Source organism: Drosophila novamexicana, unplaced genomic scaffold (genome assembly GCF_003285875.2).
Source record: "Drosophila novamexicana strain 15010-1031.04,08,12 unplaced genomic scaffold, DnovRS2.1 tig00000644-arrow-pilon, whole genome shotgun sequence".
In the NCBI taxonomy this organism is placed as follows: domain Eukaryota; kingdom Metazoa; phylum Arthropoda; class Insecta; order Diptera; family Drosophilidae; genus Drosophila; species Drosophila novamexicana.
The window spans coordinates 1726262-1738854 of NW_020824814.1; the positions used below are offsets into that span (position 1 = coordinate 1726262).

Sequence of the window (12593 nt, forward strand, 5' to 3'; positions counted from 1 at the left end):
TATGTGTGTATGTGTATGTACATAATTACATATATGTATGTGTTTGTATGTAATTTCTTATGCTACTTGTAGCAAGTTTTTTATGTTGAAATCCAGGAAATGCATATATAGGGATATATATATATATACCATTTACTTAACACAATATTTATTCTTAATGCCTAGAACAGAGTCTATGAGATATTTGTAATTACTTCTTGGATGTCTTCTTCTTGGCGCTGGTCTCCTTTCTGCCCTGATAGAGGCCCGTGTAGTAGCCGGACATGTACCAGGCCGTGAGCATGGCCACAAAGTCCTGCTCCGGCTCGCCATCCATGCCGCCGGCTGGTGTAAACATGGGCGGAACTAGCGGCATCGGCGGCATAACCAAGCCAGGTGAAAGACCTGCTGGACGTGTTGCTCCAGCCGTTTGCTTGCCCTTGGCCACGGACTTTTTAGCGCTCTTGGTACGCTGCTCCTGCTGCCCCTCCTCGGCCTCTGAACGCTTGGCGTAGAGTATTTGTTCGCGACGCGCCTTGTTGCCCCAGGTCGGCAACAGATCGGCTAGCAGCACCTCCTGTTCGTTTTCATAGCCCACGTAGCGCAGCACGCAGGTGCCTGCATTCTTGTCGATGGACACCACTGTAGCCTCATAGTCCAGGCCATCAGTGTAGGTGGCACGCACAAATTCGCCCACCTTGAAAGCACGCTCCTGCTCTTCTTCTTCCTGTTCCAAATCAGGCTCTGACGTTGAGGCCGGGTCAGTTTTATTGTCGTTCTCAGCGCCAGTTCCCTCACGCGTATTGGTCGAATCGGCGATGCGACGCGCCAGCGTCTCGCGAGCCAGGTTGACAGAATCGTCGTAGGCCTTGATCAATAGGCTATCGTCCCAAATATTTTTGTCATCAGCCATTTTTAATGCGATTTGCTTTTAAGCTCTACCGTGAATGTGAATTTTCGAAATGCAGCCAGCATATGCATTGGCGTCTGCATTCATCGATACTATCGTTGTGAGTTGCGATATAAAAACAGAGTTGTCGCAACGCCTGAAGTAGACTTACAGTGAATGGCAAGCGAAGAGGAAGAGCAAAAGCGAAAATCATTCTCAGCTCGCAATTGTGTTTTGTGTTTCCTCTTAAAAATTAAACATTAAAAAAATGGCAACAGTGGAGGCATTATACAAGGAACTAACCGCCGAATGGACCAAGCGGCCGCCAAATACGCCCAAGTGCGGCCAACTGCTGGAACAGCTAAAAGTGGCATTGGTCAAAATGTCATTTCTGCCCACAGACGGCGGCGATGCGCAGAACTCGAAGAAACAGCTTTTGCTGGCGCGTTCCGTGCTGGAAATTGCCGTGGAGCACAGCGTTCTAAACAAGGATCTGCTCGCCTTCGAGCGCTACATGTCACAGCTGAAGTGCTATTACTACGACTATGCCAAGATCATTGGCGAATCGGACAGCAAATACAAATTGTTGGGCCTCAATCTGCTCTATCTGCTTTCCGGCAATCGTGTATCCGATTTCCATACAGAACTGGAGCTGCTCTCCGTTGATATCATACAGCACAATCAGTTCATACGACCCATTCTGGCGCTGGAGCAGTACATCATGGAGGGACGCTACAACAAGATATTTCAGGCCAAATCCTCGATGCCCGCCGAGGTGTATAACTATTTTATGGATTTGCTGGTGGAGACGGTGCGCGATGAAATTGGCGCCTGCATTGAGATGTCCTACGAGAAGATATCGGCCAAGGATGCCGCCAAGCGTCTGAATCTCCGAGTGCCCGACGAGATTAAGGCATTTGGCGAGAAGCGTCAATGGAAGCTGGAAAGCAATGGCAATTACAGCTTCACCGATCGAAGCATCAAGCCCAAGGAGCTGCTGCCATCCGAGGAGCTGGCCGAGCAGGTGCTCAGCTATGCGCGCGACCTGGAAATGATAGTTTAAACCTTGTAATAAATAATAACTAAAAGAATAAAGTCAAATATTTTCTATTTAATGGACAACATGAAAAAATGTGACCAGTTGCAACGATATTTGCCTCACGATTTCATCGATTAATCGTCTATTGTGCAAAATCGATAGTTTGACTCGGAAGCACATCACTAATTTGTGGGAACGAACGGGTGGAGAAAAATTGTCATCGCTCGCTGCGATTTATTGTGATAAAATTTGTTAAAAGGCAACGCAAATAAGTTGAAAAATCAACGCAATGGCCTGCAACGCAAGCAAGACGCACCTCTTGCGCGCTATCGCTGTAAGTACTTATATCATTTGCTGCAACTTAACCAAACAAATTGTCGTCCAATCTGAATTCTGCGTTCGGCCCAAATCGTGTTACGTAAAAGTTAAAGTTGCAATTTTGTTTGTGTTCTATCATGTTGCATGGCTAGAAACGCGGTTATGCCACCTGCCCACGCCTCGTCGGCGACACTTCACCCATCAATGTCAACGTGCTCGAGAACAAGCTGGTCGTGGCCACAGCCGATGCCTCGGTGCCCGTTTCCCGTGTCTCGATTGTGCTGCGGTAAGTCCTGATGCCGCCTCCAATTACGGCTCCCAGTTATAATTGTCTGGTTGCAGCGCCGGCTCCCGCTACGAGGCGTACGACACGCTGGGCGCCTCGCATTTGCTGCGTCTGGCTGGCAGCCTGAGCACGCAGAGATCCTCGGCATTTGCGATTGCCCGCCACATTCAGCAGGTGGGCGGCACCTTGACCACCTGGGGTGATCGCGAGCTGGTTGGCTATACCGTGGAGACGACCTCGGATAATGTGGAGACCGGCCTGCGCTATCTGCAGGATCTGCTGCAGCCCGCCTTCAAGCCCTGGGAGCTGAAGGACAATGCCAAGACGCTGCACAATCAGCTGGATGCCGTCACAACCGAGGTGTGTGCATAATGCAGTCATTTGTGAGTCGGACAACAATTCGCAACTATTGAACTCATCTTGCAGGAACGCGCCATTGAGCTGGTGCACAAGGCCGCCTTCCGTCGCGGCCTGGGCAACTCCATCTATATACCCCGATTCCAGTTGGGCAAAATCTCCAGCGAGAGCCTACTGCACTATGTGGCCAACACTTTTTCGGCCGGCACCGCAGCCGTTGTTGGCGTCGGTATTGACAACAACCTGCTGTCCGGCTTTGCCCAGACCCTCAGCTTCCCCAGCGGCGGCGGCAACAGCAGCAAGAGCAGCGCCAGCTATTATGGCGGTGATGCGCGCAAGGACACGGCGGGACATCGCGCCGTTGTCGCTGTTGCCGGCGAAGGTGCCGCCGCTAGCAACCACAAGGAAGCGCTGGCATTCGCCATACTAGAGCAGGCAATTGGCGGCGATGCTGCCACCAAGCGTGGCAAGTCGGCCGGTGCCTTTAGCGAGGCTGCCAGCTGCGCCAGCGATGCGCCCGTTGCGTTGAAGGCCCTCAACAAGAGCTACTTGGATGCTGGCCTCTTTGGCTTTGTGGCGTCCGCCGATAGCAAGGATATTGGCAAGACTGTTGAGTTTCTGGTGCGCGCTCTCAAGTCCGGCTCCGTCTCCGACAAGGATGTGGCACGCGGCAAGGCGCTGCTCAAGGCACGCATCATCTCCAACTACTCCTCCGACAGCGGTCTGATCAAGCAGATTGGTCGCCAGGCGGCTTTGACCAGAACCGTTTTGGAGGCCGACGCCCTGGTGGCTGCCATCGATGGCATCTCGCTGGACCAGGTGCAGGCGGCTGCCAAAAAGGTTGCCGGCTCCAAGCTGTCTGTCGGCGCCATCGGCCACCTGGCCAATGTGCCCTACGCATCCGATTTGGCTTAAGTAGATAATCTTGTTAACTGTATATGTAATTTAAACCCTGCTGCCGGCGAGATCTAACGAAATAAACCTGTTGGAAGTCACGAAATCGATTCCAAGTGCGACTCTTGAGCGATCTGATATGGGAGAATGTGAAGAATCCCGGAGGATGTGTGTACAGGTAAGTGAGCTAAGGTAAAACTCAGGTGTTGACATCTCCTCCGTACATTTATTAAACAGATTTCCATAGTAAAATTTCGTAATTAAAAGTAGACAAGAAAAAAACAGTTAACTTCGGACAGCCGAATATTAAATGCCCTTGCAGAGATATGGGAATAATCTTGCAGTTTCTATATAACTGATATATAATATAATATATAATATAGTATTACAATCTTTGCAATATCTTTAACGATGGGAAGCTTAGGATATAGCTACACGATCGATATCCATATCGGAGATCGGACACAAACGGATAGACAAGATTACAATATTCCGCCGGGGCATTTGAACATATGTCGACACACGATCCCTGCCATTTGTATATATATATATCTTTGGAGTGTATCCAACTCCAGAAACATCTTTGGAAAATGGAAATATAACATAGAATATAGAATACCTGTACATGCATATATATATAGGTGTGTGTATAGATTAGTCGCAGATTAGTTGAGAGTGCCCTGTCCTACAGAAGGATGACCACAATTATGGCCACAAAGAGCGAGACAATGACCAGCCAGTAGCCCCAGGTGCTGTCGCGTCTGTTCACCTGGCTGATGCTGCGCGTCTCGCGCTGCACGCCCAACTCCACGCGATCCATGGTGTTGGCCAGATTGTCCAATATGTTGTTCTGGTCCTCGACCTCGTCGCCCAGCTGTGTGGCCAGATTGCGCTGACGCGATATGGTCGCCGACAGCACCTCCAGGCCACGATTCTGATGCTCCAGTATCGCTTCCTGCTGTTGCCTAAGCGCGGCCACATCCTGCGGCCGACCTGGCGCTGCGGCGGACGCACCCTGCCACACAGAGCTCGAGCTAGCCGGCAGCTGGTCGGCGCGTGTGCTGCTCGTGTATTTGGCATCGGCTTCGCGCAGCTGCGATGCCAGCTTATCGTAGTTGATGCGACGCCGCTGCAGCTCCTCGGCCGGGCACAGCTCCCAGAGAATGTCGTTGTCCAGCGCCACCTTCAGGTGACTCACATCTTTGCGCAGCTGCTCCAGGCTGGCCTCAATGCTGCTGGTCAGTCGCACGTATTCCGGCGCGGCGGCTGTGCCGCCCAGTTGCCGCCGCTGATTGAGCAGCACCAGAATCTGATGTCGCAAGCGTTCGCAGCCCTCATACTCGATGTCCCTGCAAATGGATGCGGGCTATTAAATGAATTACTGTGTGCACATCCGCATACCATGAGTCATGTTCCACCAGCGACATGTTCGTTGCAAGTTTTTATCGCAGCCAGTTAGAGCATTTGTAGGCGTTCTTTAGAGCGTTGCAAACTGCGTTGTTTTCCTTTTGTTTCTTAGAGGCCAATGTTAATTTAACAGAAGTCAGCTGCTTAACAGCGCTGTTGTTATTAACATTGTCTCCTTTTAACTGTGCGCGCGTTTTACAGCCTTATTTGCAATGCAAATAAACTAGGTTGGTTAACATTTCAGTAACAGCGGCAGTGTTGCCAGTTTCTCACGTTTCCCGTCAGATTTGGCATTTTATGGTGAAATTGTAGAAAACTGTTTGTATATAACTGACAACAGAAACTGTCAAATTCCAATTGTTTCTATTTTTTTGAACACTTTAATTGCAACTCTAAGGCTTCAAGTATATATATATTGGTAAAAATATATATATACACGTTTTTATATAAAAACAACTTGTAATTCTCAAATAATTAATATAGATATATAATAAATTTAAAATTAGAGAATATTATTTAATATAATTATTATATTGTTTCCTACAATCGTGTTCAACAAGTATACATATGGCCTTTTCACTTCTGTTCCCCAAAACTGGCTTGTTTTGCCGCTAAAAAAGTTGGCAGCACTAATCAGAAGCCAATAACAGCTCAGCTGTTTGCTCGCTTTCATTTAACATTGTGTTTACAGAACTGTTTAACAGTATTAATTGTGTTTAAATTATATACGCTTCTCATTATTACTACATAAATAACTATAATTAAATCGATTTGGTAATACTTTCTAAAGTAATATAATTTTGTCTGTGCAGGTCAGCTCAACAAATGTCTGGAGCATTCCACGCAACCCGCTTTGCTGTCATCTGCTGTGAACAGCATACTATCCATAACATTGGACTAGTGGCTGTAACAGCATTCGGCGACATCTGCTACTGCCCACAATTTCCAACACTCACGCACACTGATGTACAACCCAACACTACAACCAAATCATTATTTACGTTAAAAATAATTCCGTGCTGTGCCGTGTGGGTTCGTTGTCATTTCTTTGATAAAATTTTGAATTGAAAATCACCGTTACATATATTAGAAACGATCCCGTTGGCCAGTTTAGTTAATTAGTCAGTTTCGTGTGAATTGAGAAAAAGCCAAAAATTGTTACGTCACATGAAAATTTTGGTGCGGAAAAGTGTTTGTGCGTGTTGATTTCCCCTCAGCAGTGATTGCGGTACCTTTTTATAGACGAGGCGCGCTGCATGTGCTGCAACAAACACACACACACACAGACGCACACGCACACACTTATGTACATGTGTGATATTTGAAATGTTCGAGCGTGTGTAAGATAGAGTTTATGTTATTATTGGAGGACATACAGTAGTCGGTGCTTAGAATTTCATTTGCATGTGGAACTGTCGTTATTTTCGAGGGGTCTCATATTCACTTGTAATTGTGATTCGTAGGAAGTAAGATCTCTAGTAGTATAAAAATAAAAATAAAATAGTGTAATTTCAACTTCAAATCGGAACGCAACATAAGAAAACAACAGCAAACAAGAACAACACACTCGAACCACCAATTAACAACATTAACCGTTAACCGTCGCGCATCCGTCAAACTTTAACCGTCTTTTACGCATTGAGTAATAAAAGCACAACAACAACAAAAAAAAAACAACTAAAGAAGTAACGTAACTCCGTAACGTATCAAGAACGCGTCCCATCTCCCGTATTGTATTTGTGTGTGTGCGAATGCAACAGCAACAAGAATCTCTCTTCAAGCAACAAGACATAACGTAACGCTGCGTATAACGGTAAGTGTGGTACAAGAGGGGAGGGCAGCTGCTTTTATATTGTTTTATTTTATTATTATTATTTTTTTTGGGGAATAAACGCAATTGGTAGTTTAGTTGGCGGGCACTTCGGTGGCGAAAATTCGATGCATGCAACTCGTTTTTCCAGCAGAACACACGCACCTCTCCTCTGTCTGTTTGTGTGTGTGTGTGTGTGTGTGTGCATGCAGCGGAAAACGTGTATTTGTAAGAAAAACCAGAAAATCGAAACCGGGAATTGGGTCAGTATGTCAAGCAAGCGACCGGGTAGGGGGAAAGGTTCTTTGCTTTGGCTCTAACTCTGCTGGCTAAAACGGGTATTAGTCAACACTTGACGCTAGACCGACCGGTGGCTGCCAGCATCCAACTGGGCATTCGTATGTGTGTGTGTGTGTGTGTGTGTGTGCTTGCTTGCTTGTGTTCGTTGCTGTCTGATTGTCACTCGCGCGTGGTTTTTCTTTTGCTTGGCATTTCGTTGCGCTTTGTTCGCTCTCCGCTCTCTCTCACTCTCGCTCATTTTTGGCCATTCGGCTGTTGATCTTGCATGGTGGCGACGCGTCGCCGTCGGCTGCAGCAGCAACGCATTTACCTTGAGCGCGCCTGCACTTGTCACGTTCTCTTGCTCTCCCGCTCCCGCTCTCTCTCTCTCATTCTCTCTCGTTGTGCTACGTTTTCTTATTGGATTTTGTGAACTTCTAAAGTGGTGGCAACACCTTTCGAAACACTAACTGGCCAGTTAGGCGCCCTGGGTCCGCTTTTCATGTTTGCTAATAAAATTATTACGATTTATCCGACTGTTGCTAATGCGTTTTAAGGTCGACTCTGTCGACTCTCCATACCAAACTCTTGCCTGCTGACCCATTAAAACGTCTTTCACATGATACGCGCCGCTTACATTTCGCGGTCCATTTAACAGTGTTCAACGCTGGGGGCCTGCCAGACGGGGGGGCGGGTCGGTCTACTGGGCCTACGTTAGGCTCGTCGCTGATTTGTGATTTATTCTCTAGAGTTTTTCCGTTGACGACTAAGCAAATTTATCAAGAGCTTTTAGCGGACAGTATGTGACTAAGCTATGCTCTAACTTGTTTAATATCCAATTGGTATGCCAATTTTCAACTAAGCTAAAACGTTTTAGTTTTAGCCCATTGCATAAAATTAAAGATCGTAAGAAATAATGCCTTATCTCCCACTGTTTGTTACACATACTTCTGCATAACTTTGATACCCTTATTACCCAATAATAAACAACCAGGAAGAGTGAACAGGCTAGAGCACCTTACACACAGGCAGTGGGGGGTGGGAGTGAGTGAGTGAGAGAGAGAGAGAGGCATAACTCACGCAAGACGACATTTGCTCTATTTACGGTTGCTAGCATACTAGTTCAGCTAGGAATTGCTTCCTGTCGCCCACGCACATGTTAAAGCTTGCGCTCTCGTGCTCAACGCAGCCGACAGGCGCTTGGGCTGCGTAAGAGAGCAAAAGAGAATCGAACAAAAGCTGCCGCTGCTGCATTGGGGTTGGCTGCGCGTCTCCCATGATTTTTGCACTTAAGAGCGAAAAGTGGCTTTGATTTTTTGTGTTTACAATGCTGTCGTGTGTGGGAGGGTTGGGAGTGAGAGTGCTAGATATGCGGCCCACATTTGCATGTCGCTCTCCCGCTCTGGCAAAAAGCACGCGGGATACAAGCAGAATGTTAACCTATATATTTTTTGTAGTTGCCAATACAACAACGGTAAAAACGTGGTGCGCCCAGCGCCACCCCCACAAATAGCGATACGACGGCGACGGCGACTTCTTCAACGTCGAGTCGAGTTGAAGGTTCTTTTTTTTTTCTTTATAAATTAAAACTGTTTTTAGGCGACGACGTGCCCCACGAGCGTCGCGCGTCGAGCGTCAGGAAGCTTTTGTTGAGCGCGCTGCTGCTGCGGCTGCTGCTACTGCTGCTGCTGCTGTTGACGCTGCTTTGAATTTAATGTTAAGTATACGCATCAGTGAACTCAATTTAATTATCATGATTGTTTTTCTCGCTGTCTTCTCGCTGTGTATGCTGAAAAATTCAAATTTGCCAACTTCGCACACACACACACACACACACACATGTCCGGCAGTTGGCAGTTCGTCGGTTCCCAGACAGATTTTCAGCGTTGCTGCCGCTTATGTAATCAAGAGCTTTACAAAAAGTTAAAAAAAAAAAAAACAGTAAACTACGTTAAGTTGATAAAAGCGCTGGCCACAATTACGTGCATACGTTTGTCTGTGTGTGCACGCCCTTCGCCCAGTTTTTATCAGCGCGTTATTTATGCGCCTTTGCCATGACAGATAGAACGACAGCGGCGGCAGCAGCAGCAGCAGCGCGGCAGCGGCAGCAACAACAAAATGTATTTTGAAGTGCAGCGTAGCGCAAAGAGAAAATAAAACTGTTGTTGTTACTTTTATAGAAGCCAAAAGCCCAAACGAAAAGCAATTAAGTCGCCATGGCTCATTGCACAATAAGCGAAGAATCAAAAAAAATAAAAAAAAAACGAACGCACGCAGCAGCAGCGGCAAACATAACTGTGTTTGCTTGGCCAGCCATAGCGTGCATGGACGTCAACGTCGCTGCCAGCGTCACAACTCTAATCGCGTGAGAGTGGCAGCGAGAGTGAGAGCAAGAGTGTGGGAGTTTAAAGCGCGAGAGTGTGTTGTTGTTGCCGCTGCTGTTTAATAAATAGGCCAAATATGTAATATCGCTAAAATGTGTTTATTGTAATCTTTTTCACACAGACACACATATATATAAATGCTCTCGCACGTGCATTGCATCCCTCGTTACGTTTCGTGCGCTCACACAAAAAGAGCGCCAAAAAGAAAGGGAGCGCAAGAGAACAAAAACGAGCGTGCAGCCAATAGCCGAATGTCAAACGAATGGCGCTGCTGGCGTCGCTGCTTTGTGGGGGCCCAGTTGGACGCGTTGCTGCGCTCGTGTGTTGGCTGAGTCGTTGTTCTACCGTCGTGATTGCAACACTTCTGCTTCTGCCACACACACTCTCGCCGTCATATAGCCGTCGCCAGTCTCGCAGTCGCAACGTTTTTCACGTTTTTTGATTTTTCAACTCAACTACTACGCGTACGTCGACGTCGCAGTCGCAGTCGCAGCAGCAGCAGCAGCAGCTCGTACGTTAGACGACATTTTAACGTGCACGCTTGTGTATATGTGCGTGTGTGTGTGTATGTGTATGTGTGTGTGTGCCAGTTTTCGTGCGTTCTGTGCTGCAACAACAACAGTTACCACACCAGCGTTGTTTAAAAATATAAACTGCGTTTTTTTCGCCAAAAAAGCCATAAAAAAATAATTTTCTGTTAAGCATTAGCCAGGCCCAGGCCAGACGAAAAGTCAACGACAGCAACAATAAGAACAAGAATAACATAAAAAAAAAAAAAAAAAACACACACAATTTTTGCCTGGCCAACTGAGCCCAGGCGAGCCGTTTGGCTGTGAGCGACAAAAACAGAAATCAGCGGCGGGCACAAATACATATAAACGTGCACGTATATATATACAAACGCATACATGAAAATTGTGTGTGAACGTACTTGATTTTGGTTCTCTAGCTGATGTTGTTGTTGTTGCAGTTGCCGTTTGTTGTTGTTGTTGTTGTTCTTGTTGTGGCTGTTGGCGATTTTCAGCAGAAAAAAACTGAAATTACGGCAACAACAAGAACAACATGGCGGCCAGTTGCGGGGCTAAAGGAGCACATTTTAATGCGTGACACACAAAAATTGTTGTTTTCAATTTGTTGAAACAATTTTTGTGTATACCCAGCGTGCGAAAAGCAACCCCACTTCCTCCTCTCTAGCCAACTCCTCCTACCCCTCGCCCTCGCCCTAGCCCTGCCCCTCGCAAATAGTCATCGACGGCTCTCTTCTCGCTTGCTTCGTCCCCACCCCCCTCATCCTACTGCTTGGCCGCTCCATCACGTACTCGCAGCGTCGTCCCTTGCGTATTGCCATTCGCACACGTTGCGTATACGTAACGTACTGGCCATAAACAACTACAGTGAAAGCTCGACGCACGCCTTTTCTTTTTGGTACAAATAGCTGTTGATAATCAAGGTCAAAATTAGTTTTGAATTAATTTCAAATCTAAACAAAAGAGAAAAACAAATATTTGTATAGACTTTTCTGTTTTGTTACCTGTGTTCGCTCTGGCACGGTTTCACTGTACACTCGCACGCACGCTATGCGTTATACCCTTACGCTTTGAAGAGTTCGTGTCCTTTGCGCTCTCTGGCCCTTCGTCCCCCGCTGCCGCCCGCCCTTCCCTGCTGCTCTCCTTATGTCAGGCTCGCATGCGGAGCGCATAGAAATTGCGTTTATTTTCATGTTGGCATTTTGACTGCCCTTTGATGAGTTGATAAACGAGCCAGATTAGCCCCCACCCCCCTTTCTGATACCCCTTCAGCCCTCACACACACACACGCACATAAAGAGAAATATGATTGAAATGTGTTAAAAATTTGTTTTTCTGCCAAAGAAGTATCTAAAGCGCACGCGTTACGGTACAACAGACACAACAATAATAGAAAATATTAAAAAATAAAAAAAAAAGGTGCTAATATATATTTAAGCAGCCAATTAAGTATTTGGCTCAAGCGCGACATCAAAATCCAAAAAAAAAATTCAAATTGAATCAAAAATCAAGGAAAGTGTAAAAAATATCAACAAGGAAAGCGCAAAAGGAACGAGAGGTAAAAAATGTGCGCTCAAAATAGATTTATATTTAGTTCGAAATCTTCAAAAAAAAAAACAAAAAAGTTGCGACACATTCGAAATAACCCACGCGACGGCATCGAGAAGCGTTGAGAAGCGTTGAGAATCTTTGGGAATTGTTGGGGAAATCGTTGGGAAATCGTTGGGAAACGTGTCGCCTGGGACCGAGCGACTGCCGCATTTGCGGAGGCGCCGTTGTCTCACATAAGGGGTGCTTCCAATTTGTTTCATTACTTTAGGAAACATTCAGTTGGGGGAGGGAGGACAATCTATAGCTAAAGCAAGATTGGGAAAGACTAGGAAGAGCTTGAGGGCAAAGGGAATAGTTGGAAAGGGCAAAACTTTATGTAGATCCTGTTTGTGATTCAAATGCCAAAAGAAATGTACAGTATTAACATTTCCTAGGAATTTGGAGTGAGTTGTTCATGGTCAAAAGACTTGGCTTAATACACATCAATATGCCATAACAATCGGGTCAAAATCATGGCCAAAAAGTTATTCTTAGAATCGAATGGAATGAGAGTTGGCTATGTTCTGGTTTTGAATAGACCAGGAAGGGCTTCAACTTGTGGAAAGAGAGGGGGAAAAGGCTTACCTTTATGCCAAACCTGGTCATAACTATGAACATAAGATGGCCATGGTCAAAAGACTTGGCTCAATATAACATACATATATCTATGCCATATTAACCAGGTCAAAATCATGGCCAAAATATTAACCTTAGCTAGTATCTGATGGGCTGCCACTGTAGTTGGCTTTGGCCAAGAAGGGAAGGGGGGTGGGGGGTGTAGTTGGGGGCGGCTTTACCTTTATCTATATCCCGTTGTGTTTGACATTTGCCACC

The 12593-nt window shown here is 46.4% G+C and overlaps 5 protein-coding genes across 7 annotated transcripts in view; 3 read left to right on the forward strand and 2 right to left on the reverse strand.

Annotated features, from left to right (window-relative positions):
- Positions 1-119: 119 nt before the first annotated feature.
- LOC115762934 (survival motor neuron protein) lies at positions 120-1109 on the reverse strand. Its single transcript, XM_030705315.1, has 2 exons — positions 1041-1109; positions 120-981 (listed from the first exon to the last, which is right to left on the reverse strand). Exon 2 carries the CDS (start codon positions 890-892, stop codon positions 191-193), a length of 702 nt encoding a protein of 233 aa, XP_030561175.1. The 5' UTR covers positions 893-981; positions 1041-1109; the 3' UTR covers positions 120-190.
- Positions 1110-1121: 12 nt separating this feature from the next.
- On the forward strand, positions 1122-1983 carry LOC115762933 (26S proteasome non-ATPase regulatory subunit 8). Its single transcript, XM_030705314.1, has one exon. It carries the CDS (start codon positions 1137-1139, stop codon positions 1929-1931), a length of 795 nt encoding a protein of 264 aa, XP_030561174.1. The 5' UTR covers positions 1122-1136; the 3' UTR covers positions 1932-1983.
- A 106-nt stretch (positions 1984-2089) lies between these two features.
- Positions 2090-3863, forward strand: LOC115762932 (cytochrome b-c1 complex subunit 2, mitochondrial). The gene is made up of 4 exons (XM_030705313.1): positions 2090-2241; positions 2378-2511; positions 2568-2871; positions 2938-3863. The coding sequence occupies exons 1-4, from the start codon at positions 2197-2199 to the stop codon at positions 3781-3783; spliced, it is 1329 nt and encodes a 442-aa protein (XP_030561173.1). The 5' UTR covers positions 2090-2196; the 3' UTR covers positions 3784-3863.
- A 105-nt stretch (positions 3864-3968) lies between these two features.
- Positions 3969-5350, reverse strand: LOC115762935 (syntaxin-8). Its single transcript, XM_030705316.1, has 2 exons — positions 5164-5350; positions 3969-5111 (listed from the first exon to the last, which is right to left on the reverse strand). The coding sequence occupies exons 1-2, from the start codon at positions 5187-5189 to the stop codon at positions 4448-4450; spliced, it is 690 nt and encodes a 229-aa protein (XP_030561176.1). The 5' UTR covers positions 5190-5350; the 3' UTR covers positions 3969-4447.
- A 1265-nt stretch (positions 5351-6615) lies between these two features.
- The window catches only part of LOC115762557 (protein boule), a 28942-nt gene continuing 22964 nt past the window's right edge, over positions 6616-12593 (forward strand). The window contains exon 1 of one of the 3 annotated variants that reach the window (XM_030704837.1): positions 6616-6982. The gene's annotated coding sequence lies outside the window, so the exon portion shown is untranslated. The remainder of the gene's footprint in view (positions 6983-12593) is intronic. The other 2 variants (XM_030704835.1, XM_030704836.1) reach the window with 2 other exon arrangements.